Source organism: Pipistrellus hanaki (assembly GCF_964339955.1).
Source record: "Pipistrellus hanaki genome assembly, chromosome: 15".
NCBI lineage: Eukaryota > Metazoa > Chordata > Mammalia > Chiroptera > Vespertilionidae > Pipistrellus > Pipistrellus hanaki.
Genome location: NC_140517.1, coordinates 26,334,889 through 26,352,396, shown reverse-complemented (window position 1 = coordinate 26,352,396; position 17,508 = coordinate 26,334,889). Strand labels below are relative to the sequence as shown.

The window sequence follows — 17,508 nt, the reverse complement described above, 5'->3', positions numbered from 1 at the left end:
TGTTGCCAGGCACCTCAGGGCCAGTGAAGGGCTGTCCTCCCTTGCAGGGAGGGGATCAGCATAGCAAGTGCTCCCAGGTCCCACCAATGACAGAATCCATCTTGGGGATCAAGGTCACTCTGAGACTGTGGACACTGTAACAGCGGTAGGGTGAAGGGTTAGGGTTCTGTTCTCTGCACCGTCCCTGTGCCCCAGGAGACAGGGATGAGGCCTCAAGAGACCCCCCTCTTCACCATGGGCCAGTCTGCCCCTCTGAAGTGCCCACAGCGGAGGTCATATGATGTAGATATGGGAGCCCCCACCATCTCCAGCCGCCGTGAGAGCACTTGTGGCAGTGAAGCCACGATGGAGGGAGGGTTGGTTGCTTTTCCTGTGGGTGTACTTTGATAATTTTTAATTGAGTCCTTCCGTGGGGCCTGCACGGCTCCGTGCTAATTTGGCATCCAGAATCATAACAGATTTGCAGTCACATGCTCTGTGTGCTGCCCTCTGGGATGAAATCAAAGGCCTGGAAGTTGGGCTCTTTCCCACTGCCGCCCTCAGCTCACTGCGCCCTCGGCGGTCAGCTGCATGGACAAAGCAGTTAGGGCCAGAGCTGCGGCAGGAATGGGGTGCAGCCACAAAGGCCACGATTCTCATGGGTTTGCAGAACCCTCAGAAAAGGGTTCTTTCCAATTGGGATTTGAGGCTTGAAGCTGATCCTGAGGCCAAGGGGCTGGCTCCACCAAGAGTGTAAAAGACTACACCATGGACGGGCGGTGGCCATGGTAAATCAGCTGTCCTCCCCTCGGCCGCCCCAAACCCAGATTCACTGTTGCCAGACGTCAGGCAGAGCCAAAGTAGAGCAGGCACCGGACACAGTCACTCAGCCCAGGGTGGGGAGACAGATGGGAAAACGGGAGCCCCAGTTAGCTGGACAAGGGGTGTGCCCCCTCGAGGGTGCTGGTATCTGTGCTTTCTCTCTGGGTCTTCTCAGGGCACACAGAGCTGTCTAACCAGATGGGACTCGGGGCACCACGCCCCCCCGGGTGTGACCGGTCAGCCCACTCTACAGAGCATGATCCTGAGGCCAAGCACCTGCTCGCTTGGCCTATGATTGCGAAGCAGAATCCAAAGCCATGACTTCCACCACATCCCGACCGTGACTGTGAGGCCCAGAGTGGAAACCAGGAGGTCTGACCCGAATGGAGGGAGGCTTGGTTGGTCTCTGCAGAGCGCTTGGGGTTACTGTAGGAAATGCCAAACTGGGGGGCCCAAACAACACATTTCCCTCTCAGACTGGAGCCAGATGTGTACGGTGAGGCCTGCTCCCTCTGAAACCTGTAGAGGAGGACCCTTCTTTGTCTCTTCCAGCTTCCGGAGGTGCCTTGGCTGGTGGTATCATGCTCACTTCTGCCTTCATCCTCACGTGGCCTCTTCCTGTGTCTCCTTTTTCGTGTCTTTTAATGACACTTTCATGGGATTTCGGGCCCACCCTGACCCATGATCTCATCTTGAAATTCTTGCGTTAATTACATTTGCAAAGAGCCTTTTCTGGATTAGTAACATTCTAGAGGCTCTAGGTGGCCACGAATTCTGTTCAGCCCACTCCGTGATGTAAATGCCCATCACATGGGGCCCAGGGAGTAAAAGCGGGACGGAAGGCTGGAGGTTCTATGACTTCCTCCTCATATTCAGTGTCCTGAGTCTGGTCCTGGGAAGGGTGCCCATTGGCTGGCTGAGCCCTCACCCTCCTCAGGCTGTCACAGGAAGGGACACTGGATGGGGGTCAGCCTCGTCGGCCCTGAGGCTCTGGATGTCCATCCCCAGATTGGGATGTGTGTGGGTTTCTCAGGCCTGGGGCCCGGGCAGAGCTCTGCTGAGCATTTGACCAGGCCTTCCCCAGTGCCCAGCGGCCAGGGGAAGCCTCGGGATGCAGGGACTGTAGGCAGCTGTTTGTCCTCTGCTTCGGGAACTGGGTAGTGGAGGAACGGCAGATCCTGGTCTACTACCTACATGCACATCATTGTGGGTGCCCTCCCAGGCTTCTTCTATTGAGGAAGCTTCTCTGAGCGTGGGAGATTTCCTCCCCGTTCCCGGGGCTATGATGCATGGCGGTGTCTGCGTGTCGGTAATGTGGGCTGGTTTTCTCTAAAATCAGTTCCCCGGGGCCTTTTGAAAGCTCCCACCCCAATTACTCTGGTTCCCAGCACAGTCTGTGACATTGCAACTTGCCAAAGGGCCCTGTGTCTGGCTGTTAGTTTTCTCATTCCTGGTGGCCCTCCTGGGAGATGCTGTTAATGGCTGTATTTTAGGAGGAGGAAGGCAGGCTGAGGTGCAGGGTTCTCTGGGGTGGGAAATGCAAGTTAGAGGCGGCTTTGAGGTTGCAGAAAAGCCCCCAGAAAAGAGGTGGTGGCACAGGGGACTGTTGTGTGACAGGAGCCATCGACATCCTACCCCTGTGCCCCTGGTCCCTGCGGGAGGTCCTGCACTGCTCCTGTCCCTGCCTTCCCAGTTGACAGCTGGAGGAGGGGCTGTGAGGCTAGAGCTCAAGTGGGGGAACTGTGAGTCATTCATCTGTGTCTGCGTGTGCCTGGAGCTCTGTGTTGAAACAAAGATTGCGCCGCAGTTTGGGGTCCATGAGAAAGATGACTGGGAACAGTTAGTGGACCTGCTCTGGCTTGGGGAGTGGTGGCTCATGGGCCAAGCATCTGCCCTGCGTCATCTTGAGTGGGGTGTCAGCGTGACAGTCCCCAATGTGTCCACACGTCACTGCATGTGCCCTGGTTGCTGGGATGGGTGGACAGTTGAAAACCGCTGTATAGAGTCCAGAGTCTGCCCTCCCTCTGAGAAGGTGCCATTTCCGGTCTCTCCTCTATGGGGACCACGGGACAGAGAGCAGCTGCTAATGCACATCCTTAAGTGGAGGTATGACTGCCTCACTTGCTTCTTGCTCCCCTAGGAACAGGCAGGCAATCCTCAGGCCCGAAGGCGAGAGCAGGCAGAGCCGCTACTCCTGAGCCATCATCCCTGAGCTCCTGGCTGTGCCAGCCCCATGGGGGCCGGGCCCAGTGCTGAGTGGAGCCAGCAGACCTGGCGCCCTCTCCGTGGCGCCCAGTGAGAGGGGGCAGCATGCTCAGCCAGCAACTGGTCAGGTGCCTGGTAGAGCTGTGGGTCTCTGGTTTGGGCCAGAATCCAGCAGAGACAGGCTGAGCAAACCCAGGAGCTCTGCAGCAGTTCACTCAGATCATTCCCCCTCCGTCCCTGGTCCTCAGTGCGGTACGCTGTGCCCGTACGAGGTGACAGGGCAAAGGCCAGCTCGGGAACTTGTAGCAGGTTGATTGGGTTCCAAACTAGCTGAATCCTTGACTGAGCTTTGCCAGCCCTCCCCCCACCCACCCCACCCCACCCCATTCCGGGAGAGAAGGGGGAGGTCTGCTGGCCGAGCTCAAGGTGGTAGGGACTGGAAGTGCTGGACATCTGCTTTCCTCCAAGGGCTTCGGGAGTGAGGCTGTGGACAACTGAGGGAGGTCCTGAAAGGTTAACCCCAGCCATGCCTGTCCTAGGAATGGAAGCATCATGGGCTGGTTGAGAGGGGCCTGGCTGAGGCCTCAGGTACAGCCCAGTGAGATGCTTCCATCTGCGTTGGTTGGAGCAGCTAGTAGTATTTATTTACCTGGGGTTTTAGAGGCTGCAAAATGGAGCTGTAAGTCCTGGGAAATACCATTGCACAGCAGGAAGCCTAGTCCCCAGCATGACAGTTCAAGGATGAGGTGCCAACTACCCTGGAGCGTGTTCTGGTCACAAGACCATGGCCTCATAGGCAGGGTGACAGGAGTTTGTGGATCCCAGGCTCATTAAAGTCCTGAGCATACCTGTAGGGCTGGGACAAATAAGCTCTGGGACAGAATTCAGTGTCCAGGATAAGATGGACCCTTAGACAGCACCCCTCCCAGCATCTCCCCCCCACCCCCACGCAGTGTTTTCCATGGGAAATCAGTGCTGCTTTGAAGTGCAGCCTTCAATTAGATAAATGACAGGTTGTAAGGAACCTCCCTTTCACAGGTCCCTTTGCAAACCTCACATGCTGTCACCCCGTCCTGTTTCAGGGCTGTCACCCTCATGGAAGGCATAGGCTCCCTTGGAGGCCTTGAGCCCCCACGGGCTCCCCTAACCCCTTTGCCCCACCAGGAACCTGCTGACCACTGGACAGTGGTGACATTGACTCACGTAGCACCTCTGGGGCCTTGGGCCAGTGGGACCTGGGCAGCCAGTGCTTCTCAGCAGGGTGGGGACACAGATACACAGACCCTCACATGTGAAGCCACAGGACTTGATGAGAAACAGTTCCCAAACTAACCGTCTGCTCCTTACCAAGAGTTCAACTTGCTCCCTCCGCATCAGTGGTCAGGAGGCAACCTGGAGCCTCCAATTCCATTGGCGCCTTTGCTGCTGTTGGAAGGTGCATGCCTGTGACAGGGGAGACAGACACTAAAAACCCATGGCCCAGTTGACCCTCATCAGTGGGTGGAGAGCCAGCCACCTGACTCCTGGCAAGAGTCTGCCGGCACTGCTGATGGGCTGGCCCCTCCTCACAGAGTGAGTCTTTCCAGGCCTAAGTGCTCCTGGACCATTTTACAGATGATATAACTGGGACTCAGAAAGGGCCAGAAACTTTCCGGGTAGCCAGGGACCTTTCTGAGGCACCCACGTTTCACAGCGCCTACTGTACTGGGCTGAATGGGGACCCCCAAAACACATGTCCACTGGAACCTGTGAATGTGCATTGATTTGGAAAACACTCAGCTGTACTCAAAGTAAAGATTGAGGTGAGACTATCCTAGATTAGGGTGGGCTCTAAACCCAACACGTCGTCTCATAAGAGATGGGAGTGGATGCACAGGAGGCCGTGTGAGGAGAAAGGCGGAGCCTGAAGTGATGTAGCCACAAGCCAAGGATGCCTGGAGCCCCTGGAGCTGGCAGAGGCCGGGAGGATCCCCCCAGAGCCTCTGAGGTAGCGTGGCCCTGGGACACACCTGGATTTTGGACTTCTGGTCTCCAGAGCTGGAAGAGAAGCCTCTGTTTGAGCCCCAGGGTCTTTGGTCATCTGCCAGGGCAGCCCTGAGAAGCTCACATGTGGACCTCGCTGAGCCATGGGGCAGATTACCTGGGTTTGTGTGTCCATATGCCCCAAAACAGTGAGACTACAGTGCCATGGGATGTGGGGACCTGTCCATTACAGGTAGAAATGATCAGCAGAGAAGTGGACTGAGCTGTCCAGACCCCACCTCCATATGGAGCCTCCGATCCCATTGGCGCCTTTGCGCAGTGCAGTGCTTTGATGATCTGGATTGAGGCCAGGGCTGAAATCTGCTCCCCACCCCCCTCCAACCACACACACACCCTCGTCTAAAAGGCTCACATTTCACTGTCAGGGGAAGCGAGTATCCTGGCATCTTGGTACCGTTGGCCCACACTGTCCTCTTGTTCAGCTCAGTCCCTGCCATGTTCCAGGCTCTAAGTCTTTTTCGGGTCTTTTGTGCTCAGGGCGCCATGAGGAGGTGGCATTCAAGAGTTCCATCGCACACACGAGAAGCCTGGTTTGTGTTTAGCAGCTCTTGATTCTCTGGGCACCAAGGGTTGGAGTGAAGCTCAAACCCAAGTCCCCTTGACCTGCAGCTCACGTCACTGGGTCTGCAGGGACCACGCTCTGAGGTGAACAGGACTGGTCCCTCCTCCTGACGTGTTCCTGCATCTGCCTGGGCTGCCGTCCCACTCGGATGGACTGGGGCCCCTTGAAGGCTACATTCCTCCACGTCACGGCAAGATCATGCTCACCTTGCTAGGGCTCCCGGCCCCAGGGAGAGTCAGGAATGTGTGCGTCGGTGGCTCAGCAGGTGCATTTCATTTGTAACCGTGGAAAGCTTTCACCCCAGCATTTCTGTTTGTTACTGTCATTTGCTCCAGGAACATTCTGGAACTTGCCGCATGACCCCTGTGCAGCACTCTCTAACACAGCATACCTTTCTGTCTGTTTGACCTTTGCCAGGTAACGTGTCCAATCTGGATCCTAAGTTCTCATTTGAAGGCACCAAACTGAACGTGGGGAACATTGTGCTGGCGTTGTACAGCGGCCTCTTTGCCTACGGGGGATGGTACGTTCCAGAATGGCTGGGTCCCTGGGCCTTGGGGGCACAGGAGCCGGCCCTGAGGTGTCCAGAAATCTGACTCTTGACCACTCCCGGGGGCAGTTTTAGAGAGTGGCAGGAGAGCCTCTCAGAGCTGCTCGAACCCGACGCATCTGGAAAAAGCCCGGAGGACAGCACAGCAGCCTGCACTTTTCTCCCGTGTCTGGCTCCTGGGAGGGTGATCCTGTAGATAAGCCTTTGCTGAGGAGAGAAGCATTTGAGCTCAAAAGGCTGGGCCTGGTGGTTCTCGGCCTCCTCCTCACCAGGAGCAGAGTGCCTGCCTACAGCTCCCCTCCGTGCGCTCCCCCCTCCCCCCTACACTTTCCTTCCTGCTGGGTCCCTAATGGGCCCCTCTCCAGCCAGATTATACTGGGCCACAAGAATGGCTGCCATCCGTGTGGTGGGCAGGCAGGTGGTGAAGGTGCTGGGAGGCGGGTCAGAGAGAGGGCAGGGCCAATTGAGGGGACAGGCCCGCAGGGGTTAGGATTTTCCTAAGGGAGCAGGATTGGGCTCTTAACCAGCTGCTCACTAGAGGGGCCCCAGGTGGTGGGGCTCCCCCAGGAATCTGTTCTTTTCCTTCTAGGACTCTGGGAGGAATGTATAGTAAAACTCTGCTCTCTAACTTCTAGGAATTACTTGAATCTTGTCACAGAGGAGATGATCAACCCCTACAGGTACCTGTGTGAACAGACTTTTTTGATTTGTTTTCATTAAGAGAAGGAAGAAGTCGGTTCAGCCTAAGAATTCACCCGTGGGCTCAGCCCGATCTCAGATGGAAGCAGTGCAGGGCCTTCCGGGAGGGGCCCCGGGTTAGGATCAAGCTGGGCTGAGGTGGCACTGTGTGACCTTGAACAAGATTTCCCCTTAGAATAAGCAGTAGTGCCCATTTGACGGATGGGGAGCTGAGACCGGGGTCGAGTCTCACTAATCCAGGTTCTCATAGCTGCCCGACCCAGGAGCCAGCTTCCAGCTGGTGACCAGTGCCAGGGACCGATGCTGGCAACAGTCTCTCTGTCACACCTCCCCCACTCAGTGAGGCTCAGGACCAGACCTGGGTGTTAGAGAGCCGTGGGGGCTGGTTCCGCCAGGAGCTGCACATTGATGATGTGCCCTTTTGTTCCTTCCAGAAACCTGCCCCTGGCCATCATCATCTCCCTCCCCATCGTCACCCTGGTGTACGTGCTGACGAACCTGGCCTACTTCACCACGCTGTCCACCGAGCAGATGCTGTCGTCAGAGGCCGTGGCCGTGGTAAGATGCCACCTGCCAGTGTTTGCACAGGTTGCCGGGAGACCACGACCCAGACCTGTCGCCCTGAGCCTGTGATGTGGAGCAGACCAGGCCCCTGGGCTGCAAACCACTCCTGTGTGGAGGGGTTGAGCTGCGCTCTGCCAAGACAGGAAGCGGGGCGGGGGGGGCCTGGTGATGTGGAAGGTCCAGTCCTTGTAAGTGAGGCCTGAACCCAAGCACAGGGATGAAAGGCTGGGTGGCCTTCTCCACCCGCCGCCCACAGGCATCCTGAGCCATCTCTGCTGGGCGTCCTGGACATGGGCTCAGAGCAGGGAGAGCGGCATCCCCAGGCCCCATGCTTGTCAGCCTCCCGCACCACAGTGGGGCCCTAAGTAGTATGAGCCGGCTTTTGAATGTCCTGCGGGACCCTGCAGGCTCACTTCCCATGGTGTCCTCACATGCAATGTCAGCAGGTGAGGGTCCGCACCCACCCATTCCTCCTTCTGGATACATCCTCACTGAATCTTGCTCTGGGTCGGGCGATGGGGACCCGGCCAGAGACAAAGCCATGTTCCCCCCAGAGCAGACATGGACAGGGGGAAGGCCGGGCACCTGGGCAACCTGGTGTAATGCCAGGGCGAGAGGCGCCAGTGTGTGGGGATGAGGAATAGGCACCAGTGTTGTTCTAAAGAGGGCTCTGTCCCTGGGACAGCCTTCACATCCAGACCCCAGGGATCACTGTGCAGGATCCTCGTGAGGAGTGTGCGGGACGCGTGCAGACAGTGGGCTGGGCTGGGCTGGGGCTGGGCTGGGCTGTGTGCTGGGCATTGGGCCGGGCTCACTCGTGTGCGGCATCTGTCTAGGACTTCGGGAACTACCACCTGGGCGTCATGTCCTGGATCATCCCCGTCTTCGTGGGCCTGTCCTGCTTCGGCTCTGTCAACGGCTCCCTCTTCACGTCCTCCAGGTGAGCTCCCAGGACCACGCTCCCACACTCGGCTCTGTGGGAGCCGGGGCAGGACCGGAAGGGAGGCTGAGCTGGGAGCCAGTGTTGCATGCTGCTTTTTATTTATTTATTTGTTTTTGTTTTTTTTAAAGAGAGAAAGAGGAACATAGGTATATTTTATTTATTTTATTTATTTATTTTAATATATTTTATTGATTTTGTACAGAGAGGAAGGGAGAGAGATAGAGAGTTTAGAAACATCGATGAGAGAGAGTCATCGATCAGCTGCCTCTTGCACACCCCCTACTGAGGATGTGCCTGCAACCAAGGTACATGCCCTTGACCGGAATCGAACCCGGGACCTTTCAGTCCCCAAGCTGACGCTCTATCCATTGAGCCAAACTGGTTTCAGCTGCATGCTGCTTTTTAACATGAGCTTTAAAGGTTGTGTCTGTTTGTTATATTGAGTAATAGAAAAACATGTATGTAATACAGAAGTAAAGGAACCAGGGACTCTCCCCTGCCCAGCAGTGACACAACTGCTGTGTCCTTGTAGACTGGGTTCATTGCCCAGGGGGAGGGGACTGCAGGTGAGCAAGCCTCTGAGTGGGTCAGGGAGACCAAGAGGCCCCTGCCGGGGTGCTCAACAATGAGGCAGACCACCTGCTTTTCTGTTCACAGGCTGTTCTTTGTGGGGTCCAGGGAGGGCCACCTGCCCTCCGTACTCTCCATGATCCACCCGCAGCTCCTGACGCCCATGCCCTCTCTCCTGTTCACGGTAAGCTGGCAGCACCATCCGATGCCCTCCTTCTCCTGGAGGATTGCTAGTGGGTTAAAGTGCAAGATTGGGGTGTCCTTTGGGGCAGGGGTGAGGCTGCAGGTCCATCTGCCTGACACCCTCCCACCTTGGCCTGGTGTGACCAGACGGCAGACCCAGGCGGAGACTGAGATGCAGATAAGTTAGCAGAGCGTTGTTTCCTTGTGTTGTGCCTTTGGCTGCCTGCTCTACTGAACAAACAACAAAGGACACTGGTTTAAGTTTTTAATTCCAAAAATAATACACAGTAGTTTAAAAAAAAAAAACTTCACACGGTCCGGCATCTGTGGAGCAGAAGCTCTGTTCTCCCAGGGAGCCACGGTTCACAGGCGGCTTTGCATGCTCCGTGCCTCTGGGCCTCTGAGGCACGTTAACAGACGTGCGATTTTTAGTGAGATCACATCCTGTGTGCTTCCCTTCAGCTTGCCTAACATCTTATTCATTCTCTATTGCTCTGCAACAAATCACCAAAACTTAGTGCTGAAACGGAAAGCATTCACTGTCGCTTAGTTTCCGTGAGTCAGGAACTCCGGGGCAGCTTAGCTGGGTGGCCCTGGTTCAGGGTCCTTTGTGAGGTGGTAACAAGATGGTGTTCGGGCTGCGTCCCATCTGAAGGCTCAGCCAGGACTGGAGGAGGGGCTTCCAGGATGCCCCCCACTCCCGCCACGTGGCTGTGAGCATGAGGCCGGGTTCCTCAGGATGTGGGCTTGTCCACAGGGCTGCATGAGTGTCCCCACGACAAGGCAGTTGGCTGCCCCAGGATGAGGGAGCCAAGAAGAAGAGCCGGGAGAAAGCGCCCCTGTTTCTATGATCTAGCCTCGGGGGCCACACTTGTCATTTCTGTCTCATTCTGTTTGTTAGGAGTGAGTGAGTCAGTATGTGTAGCCCAAGGAGAGAGGGCTAAGCTTCGCCTCGCGGTGGTCCCAGGACACGTTTGAAACCATGCAGAGCCTAGGCTCAGTTTTGAAACTCCTGTGGGTGCCCAGTGGTTTGGGGGTCGGGGGGGGTCTCTGTGATGGATACTTAGTTGGTTCCCAGTCATTGCTTCTACAAGTAACACTGCAGTGGGTACAGGGTTTAGGCCTTTGTTCCCTTCCCCCTCTCATTGGGGCCTTTGCTTTCTGAGAACTCATGTGTTGCTCAAACTAGGTCTTCCTTTAAAGCAAGAGTGCACGAGTGCTGTCAGCCCGTGCAGACAGGTGTATCGCAGCACCGGTGGCCTCCATCCTCCGGCCGTCCTGTTCCTGGCTCACGCTGCCCCCTCTCTCTGCTTGCAGTGCCTCATGACCCTGCTATACGCCTTCTCCAATGACATCTTCTCCGTCATCAACTTCTTCAGCTTCTTCAACTGGCTGTGTGTGGCTCTGGCCATCATCGGGATGCTGTGGCTCCGATACAAGAAGCCTGAGCTGGAGCGGCCCATCAAGGTGAGGGCCCAGCCACTGTGGGCGGCCCAGGTCTGGTGCACACTCGAGAGCTGGAGAAACGGGGTTCAGGTGTCCCTGGCAGCCTGTGTGAGGAGCCAGCTCTGCACAGCCTCTTGGTTCTGCCCCTCCCGGCCTGTGCCTGGGCAAACCACCATCCCTCTTGGAGTTGCCATTTTCCCTCTGACCCAGGGGTCAGGATGACTCCTGTAGAGCAGTGTTTTCCAAACTTCTCTCATGATGAGAATCACCTGGTGGAGTTTTTAAAATACAGGTTCCTGAATCCCAAGGAACATATAGGTAAAATCGTATACTTAACTTAGTGCTCTGTCTTAGTTAAGTATACAATTTTACCTATATGTTCCCAAAAATTCTAGGTTAGCACTTCTTAGTTGGGATTCGGGAATCTGTAGTTTAACAACTCCACCAGGTGATTCTCATCATAAGAGAAGTTTGGGAAACACTGCTGTAGAGAGGATCCTGGTGTGTGAGTCAGCCAAGGTAAACGTGGGACTACGTACTCCAAACTCAACAAGTATGGAGGGTAATTAACTCCGCTGATGCCTGTTTCTTGGGAACCTTTTGAGTACCTCTCAAGAGGGTGATCCAGGTTCTAAGGTTCATCAAAGTACAAAATAGAAACCCTCCCAATCCCTGCCCTCTTAGAGCTTATATTCTAATGAGGAAGAAGCAATAAATAAGAAACCTAGTAAGTGCCCAGTGAGCAGGTGATGAGCACTGTGGGGCAGACAGGTGGGCAGGGTGAGGGCCTAACTGTCCAGGGGGCAACTGTCCAGGATGGTTGGGTGATCCTGAGAAGAGGGCATGTGGACAGAGATGTAGGGGCCATGTGTGTTCAAGGGGTGCTACCAAGGGTGTGAGGGGGAGACCATTTGGGGTGGGTGGGAGATGACATCTGAGCCCGTAGGGTGTAGACACGGCCAAGACCAGCTCTGCCTCATTGAATGGAGGAGTTTTAGCATTAGACTGCCCGAGGGGCCAGCTGGCCTGGCCTAAGGTGAATGCACCTCTCCTCGGGGACAGCTGCCCAAGGGTGACCTTGTTTCTCAAAAAGCGTGGCCAGAGAAGCCACGCTCCTGCTGGAGAAGCCCAGTGAGCACGTGGCTGTGAGCATGTCAGAGAAGGAGAGGGAGGAACTCGTGGTGGCCACTGGCTCTTGTCCCTTGCCCAGTTCCTTGTGGCATTTGGCCTAGAGACACCTGTCCATGGGCCACATCCTTGTCTGCCCCACCCAGCAGTCCCACAGAGGCCAGCAGGGTCTGCTTCCACTCCTTGAAGAGGTTCATGGGTAACAGAGCAACCTTAGTGCCCTGAGCACCTTGCTCTCTACTGTAGTGGGCTCCATCCCCATGCTATCCTAGGCACATGGTGGGTTCTACCTCCATGTTATCCTGGGCACATGGTGGGTTATATCTTCATGTTACCTGTGCCTGTGGTGGGCTCCAACCCCATACTGTCCTGGGCACATGACGGGTTCTCCCATGTCCCCTGTGCCTGTGGTGGGCTCTGTCCCCATGTTATCCTGGGCACATGGTGGGTTAAATCTCCATGTCCCCTGTGCCTGTGGTGGGCTCTGTCCCCGTGTTATCCTGGGCACTCAGTGGGGCTTTGTTTCACTGTTAGCCTGGGCTGGGGCATGCAGTGTGGGCTAACCAGGTGGGACTCTCGCTTGCCCTTCATCGGCAGCGTGTGGGCCGATGGCCAAGTCTGTGTGTAGACAAGCCCACCCAGACGCAGAAGCAGGACATGGTCCTTGGAGCCAGTGGGCTGGGGCAGGGTCGCCTCTGTGGCTGGTCTGCCCGTGGCTCTGCAGACCGCAGCCAGCCTCCGCACAAAGGCTCTCTGAGGAGGCAGATGCCCCTCACTTATTCAGAATCCTCCCAGAAGTGCCCCCACGTTGGGTGACATTAGTGGGCGGGTGCTGGGCCAGGGTTTCTGCCCTGTGATGTGGGAACCAGCAAGGCCCACAGCCCCTGACCTTGGGAAGCCTCGAGGGTTGTTTGCGATTACTGTCGGCTCCGGCTGTGCTTTGGGTAATTACCGCCTGGCGCCGTGTGCTGAGGAAACGGAGAACAGGGGAGGCTTCAGGTCTCCGGAGTCTCCAGCCGGCAGGTCAGACTGGTAAATGCTGAAGAGGGAGACAGGCCCGAATGACGGCCCTGGGAGGTCGGAACCGTTCTTGGACCAGGTGGGAGGAATGGGCTCTGGGCAGGAGGCACAGAGTGTGCTCCGGGGGGTCCCATGGGAGAATCTAAGTGGGCCTGATGGGGAAGATGACTCCATCGAGGTCAGGAGGGCGGTGGGGACGCAGCACTTTCAGCGGAGTGGACAGGACTGTGATGACAGGACTGTGATGACAGGACGTGGGAGGTGTGGGAAGGGAGCAACAGATGCCCATCGCTCTGCCTCTGTCCCCAGGTGAACCTGGCACTCCCCGTGTTCTTCATCCTGGCCTGCCTGTTCCTGATCGCCGTCTCCTTCTGGAAGACCCCCATAGAGTGTGGCATCGGCTTTGCCATAATCCTCAGCGGCCTGCCTGTCTACTTCCTCGGGGTCTGGTGGCAAAACAAGCCCAAGTGGCTCCTCCAGGGCATCTGTGAGTATCTCCTCAGTGCAGCCCGACAGCTGGGGCCGCTCTCCTCCCTACAGGTCCGCCAGCGCCCCGCCCCGCCCCGCCCCACCCCACGGGCTGTCTGCTGTCTCCTAATCCCTTAGCCAGGCGTTCAGGCACTTGGCGTGTCAAGCGGTGACGTCTGGCCCACGTCTTTCAGGGATAAGACGCTCAGCTTGGCATGGCACCAGCTAATCTCAGAACAAGGGATTCCAGAAAACCAGGCCGCTTTTGCCAAGTAACGAAATCCCAGTGCTGTCGCCAGCCTAAACACAAGGCTGACCCAGAAAGGCAGAGGCGGAGAAAGCAGGATCGCTGCACCGTGGTCACAGCCCACTAACCAGCACGCTGAGGAGCCCGTACTGAGGCTGCTGTTAACATGGCCGGCTCCTGGCACACTCACTGGTGTTTACAAGCCTGCACCCCAATCACCATGTCCTGGTGGCTCTCCAGATTCTGATCGCTACCTGCCCTGTGACTTTATAGGAAACCGCCCAATTTGAACATGTGAAACACCGCCAGTCATTTCAGCAGGCCTTAGCTGCCAGCCCAGGCTAGACTCCCTACTAATCATCTCGCAGAACACACACTAGGCCCTAACATGGGCTCTGTGTCCTGAAATCACGCCCCACAGAGTGTTCATCTGGGCCCCTGGCACACACCCGCCTCTCCACTCCCTCTGTGGACTGCAGGCACGTGGCTGTCATTTGACAGTAACGGGCAGCCTTGATTCTGCTTCTGGGTGTCTGCCAGGCGGTGGCCCCGGTATGGACACTCGGGAAGGGCCCTCGGCATTGGGGTTTATTTTCCCATTGTCGCTGCCATGACCCCAGGGTTCTGAAGCAGGGCAGTGGGCGGGGCTAGTGCTCAACCTGTTGCCAAGTCCCTTGGCCACAACCCCAGGGTGACCTACAAAGTCACTGGGAGAATCAGGCGTTCCTCTGCGGCCAATCGGGAGTGGGCCAATCGGGAGTGATGGCTGGTGCCCACCAGGAGGGAGCCCCTTGAGCCCGGTGTACATATTTTCAGATCGGGGCGTTTTACATAAAGTTCTGGGTTTCTGGCTTCTCTTGCAACCTTGGGGGTCTGGTGTCATGAGGCCGGGTGACCTGCAGCTCTCGGCACTCGCTGGTGCCCCTGGCCCCAGGCACATGCTAGCACGACCCCCGAGTAACTGCTCTCCTCTCTCCTGCAGTTTCCACGACAGTCCTTTGCCAGAAGCTCTTGCAAGTGGTCCCCCAGGAGACCTAGAGAGAGGAGCCGGGAAGCTGGCTGATGGAAAATACACAAAGATCATTTTAAAACAACTCACCCACCTAAAAAGCGACCCGTTCCATCATCCAGGCAGCTCAGCTGAGCGCCCTGCACCGTCCCTCCACCAGGTCAGGTGCCAGGGCCACTGTGAAAACTGGTACGAATTTAGTCCCAGAAGACGAACTTCTGTCGATACCTCCTCAAGAGTGCGATGCACGAATGTTGAACGGAGAAGAAGCTGAGCCTTCTGACTGACCGCGGACTTTTTGCCATATTGGGCCCTTGTCCTTTCCCACCTTTGTTTATTTGTAGGGTTTTTTTCCTCCTTCTTATTTTATATTATTTTTTTTTTAACTTAAATTTTGGGGTCAAGTTGATAACACCAAGATGATTATTTTTTAAAGAAATGGGGGAGGGCAGGTAGGGAGACTCTTGTTCCTTATCACTGCCAGCTGCGTGATGTGCCTCAGGGACCAGGTCCTGTCGCTGGGTGTGACCCCAGCACCAACCAGCTTCAGGTGGGAGGAGTGATTCTGAGAGCCTAACACTCCAGCTGCCAATAAGCTACTGAGACTCTGCCTCAGATTTGCACTGACAGATGTGTGCTTGGCTTCTTTAGGTTTTTTTATTTTATTTTATTTTATTTTGTTTTTTTGTTAGTAAATGTAGTGACATTGGGGAAACTAACCTTGGGCTTATGTCTCTGCTTTAAAGACCTGAGTTCGATCCCTCCCTCCCTGAATCCTAAAAAGAAGAGAAAGTCTTGGTGAGACAGCCATCTTTGGAGAGCAAAGGACTTGAGAGGAGTCTGATACCAGCCCAGCTCCACACAAAGAGCCAGTTCCTGTGCCTGGTGTTTGGGTGGAGCTCCGGGGAGAGGTCATGAGCATCTGGATGACCCCAGAGGTCCTGCCAGGACCAGCAGAGCAGGGCCGGTTTCTGGGCTGTTCCCTCGTCACTGAGGGTGCTGTGGGCTCCTGCCTTTGTGCGTCCTGCCCTGCATGGCAGCCTGAGCAAAGGCACAAAGGCAGGAGGACCGGGCACCTCCCGGGGGAGGGCCTCCCGCCCTGTGCTGCACCCAGTGTGGGAGCCAGCTTTAGTTCTCTCAGACAAAGCCCCAGGCTTGAGGCCTGGAAAGAGATGTGACAGGAAGGCAGATGCCAAGACCCCTGCTGGGCTTCTCATTCAGGTCCCCAAGGCAGCCCCTCCCAGGGTCCGCAGAGTTGGCCTCCATGGCTGGATGGCAGTCCCAAGGGGCTGACTGGGACTTGCTTCCATCTCCTGGCTGGGGTGCCATCATCCCCTCCTGCCACCGACATGGCCTGTTCCAGACTCGATTCCAGTCAGCAGGGACACCAAGCCTTCCTCAGTGCCCCAACTCTGCACCTGCTCCTGAGGCTGCCCTCAGGAGGGGAGGGGGGTTTGACTCGCACCACAGCGTGCCTGCCCTCCTCTCCAGAGAGGCTGCTAGAAGGCCTGTCCTTGTGACTCCAGTGGTTCCCCGAGGGAGGCAGCTGAGGCTGGCTCTCCTGAGCTGTCACTCTGCCTGGGAAGCACCATCAGCTAAGGTCAAGTCCTCTAGACCCCATTGTAGGTGCTGGGGTTCTGCCTTGGCCTCTGACCACTCACCTTCTCCCAGAGGGAGGTTGAACTGAGCCCTCAGACATCAGGCCTCATTGCTCAGCTTCGAATGGCCCATCCAGCCTGCTGCCACCCACCTGGGCTTCTGGGGGCACTTGGGATGCTGTGAGGGTAGATGTGGCCTTGCAGGATATGGGAAACCAGGGTGGCCTGCAAACGGGTGGGAACCCCCAGTGTGTCATGGGCAATTGAGGCAAGTCACCCCTTTAGGGGTAGACTGGGGCTGCAGGGTTCCCTTTCCACATGGAGGTGAGGGCTAGAGGGGGCAATGAGAGGTCAAAGGCAGTTCTAAAGTGTGGCTCTCCCCAGTGTCGGGGCTGGGACCTCTGCTGAGGTTGGCATGGGGCCTCTTCTGTGATTCCTGGCCTGTGTCGCCCAGGGGCGCATCTGGGGAGGCTCTTTCTGACCACTACTGACACGTGTCCCAAGCGTTCACATTTGTGAGAGTTGATTTTTTTTAACCAAACCCTGGCGTAACCAGCTTCATTTGTTCAGGTGTTCTGCTGTTCGTCCTAAGGTCTCATTAACGTAAGGCTGCTGTCGGCGCCATGTTTATTTATTTGCAGTCCAGTTCAGCCTGGCTTCTCCGGCATGTTGTCGCTGTCTTTGTGTCCCTGTGGGTGTCCCCGCCACGGCAGTGCTGTCACGGTGACGTTGCCATTGGCCCGGCGGCGGAAGACCTCCACCTTGTAACGACGTGCGCAGCTTCAGTGTCTTTCTCTTCCCGTGTTAATGGCTAACCTGTAACACTTGGCTGGTTGGGGTAGGGAGTTCTGTTTTTCCTATGGGGTGGGACATTGTTTGTTTTTAAAGAAAAAATGATCAGAATTATAATTACTGCTGGTGGCCTTCGTGTTCTTTTCTTCAGCTCCGAATATTGGGAGTAGGAACGTGCCCGGGGGTGACTCCCCAGGAGAGGGTTGATCTATCTCACACACTGACACAGCCTCCTGGAGGCCGAACAAGGTTGCCAGAGCCCCTGATAGCATGCTCACTGGTGACAGCTGAGAGGGAGGCAAGGCGCACAGGGATTATGTGATCTACCTCTTAGAAGGGACATGGAAGTCGAGGCCAAGCCCCAAGGTGGGAAGAGCTTGGCCACTGGCACACAGGTGACTGGTTGCTGCCAAGACCAGTCCCAGGAGGCCAGGGAGGAGACATGCCAGCTTGGGCTGGAGGAAGGGGCAAGCACATTTCCTCATTTCCAGGACTTCCTTGGGTATCTGGTTTCAAGCTGCACTGGGCTGAGTGCCACACCAGCTCTCCCATGGACAGCTCTCACTTCATTCAAGCAAACTCCATTCCGGATGTTGGTGTTTGACCAGGACCTGAGGACAGGCGGGACCTGGGTGTGGGAAGGGTGTCGGGGTAGCACAGCGAGGATGAGTGGACTGACC

The 17,508-nt window shown here is 56.3% G+C and overlaps 1 protein-coding gene across 1 annotated transcript in view; it reads left to right on the top strand.

The window, feature by feature from the left end:
- The window catches only part of SLC7A5 (solute carrier family 7 member 5), a 37,589-nt gene extending 20,632 nt beyond the window's left edge, over positions 1-16,957 (top strand). The window contains exons 3-10 of the mRNA XM_084905620.1: positions 6,029-6,134; positions 6,797-6,841; positions 7,295-7,418; positions 8,261-8,364; positions 9,025-9,121; positions 10,438-10,587; positions 13,024-13,201; positions 14,412-16,957. Of these exons, the coding sequence (XP_084761746.1) occupies positions 6,029-6,134; positions 6,797-6,841; positions 7,295-7,418; positions 8,261-8,364; positions 9,025-9,121; positions 10,438-10,587; positions 13,024-13,201; positions 14,412-14,467 (860 nt within the window). The 3' untranslated portion in view covers positions 14,468-16,957. The remainder of the gene's footprint in view (positions 1-6,028; positions 6,135-6,796; positions 6,842-7,294; positions 7,419-8,260; positions 8,365-9,024; positions 9,122-10,437; positions 10,588-13,023; positions 13,202-14,411) is intronic.
- Positions 16,958-17,508: the final 551 nt, after the last annotated feature.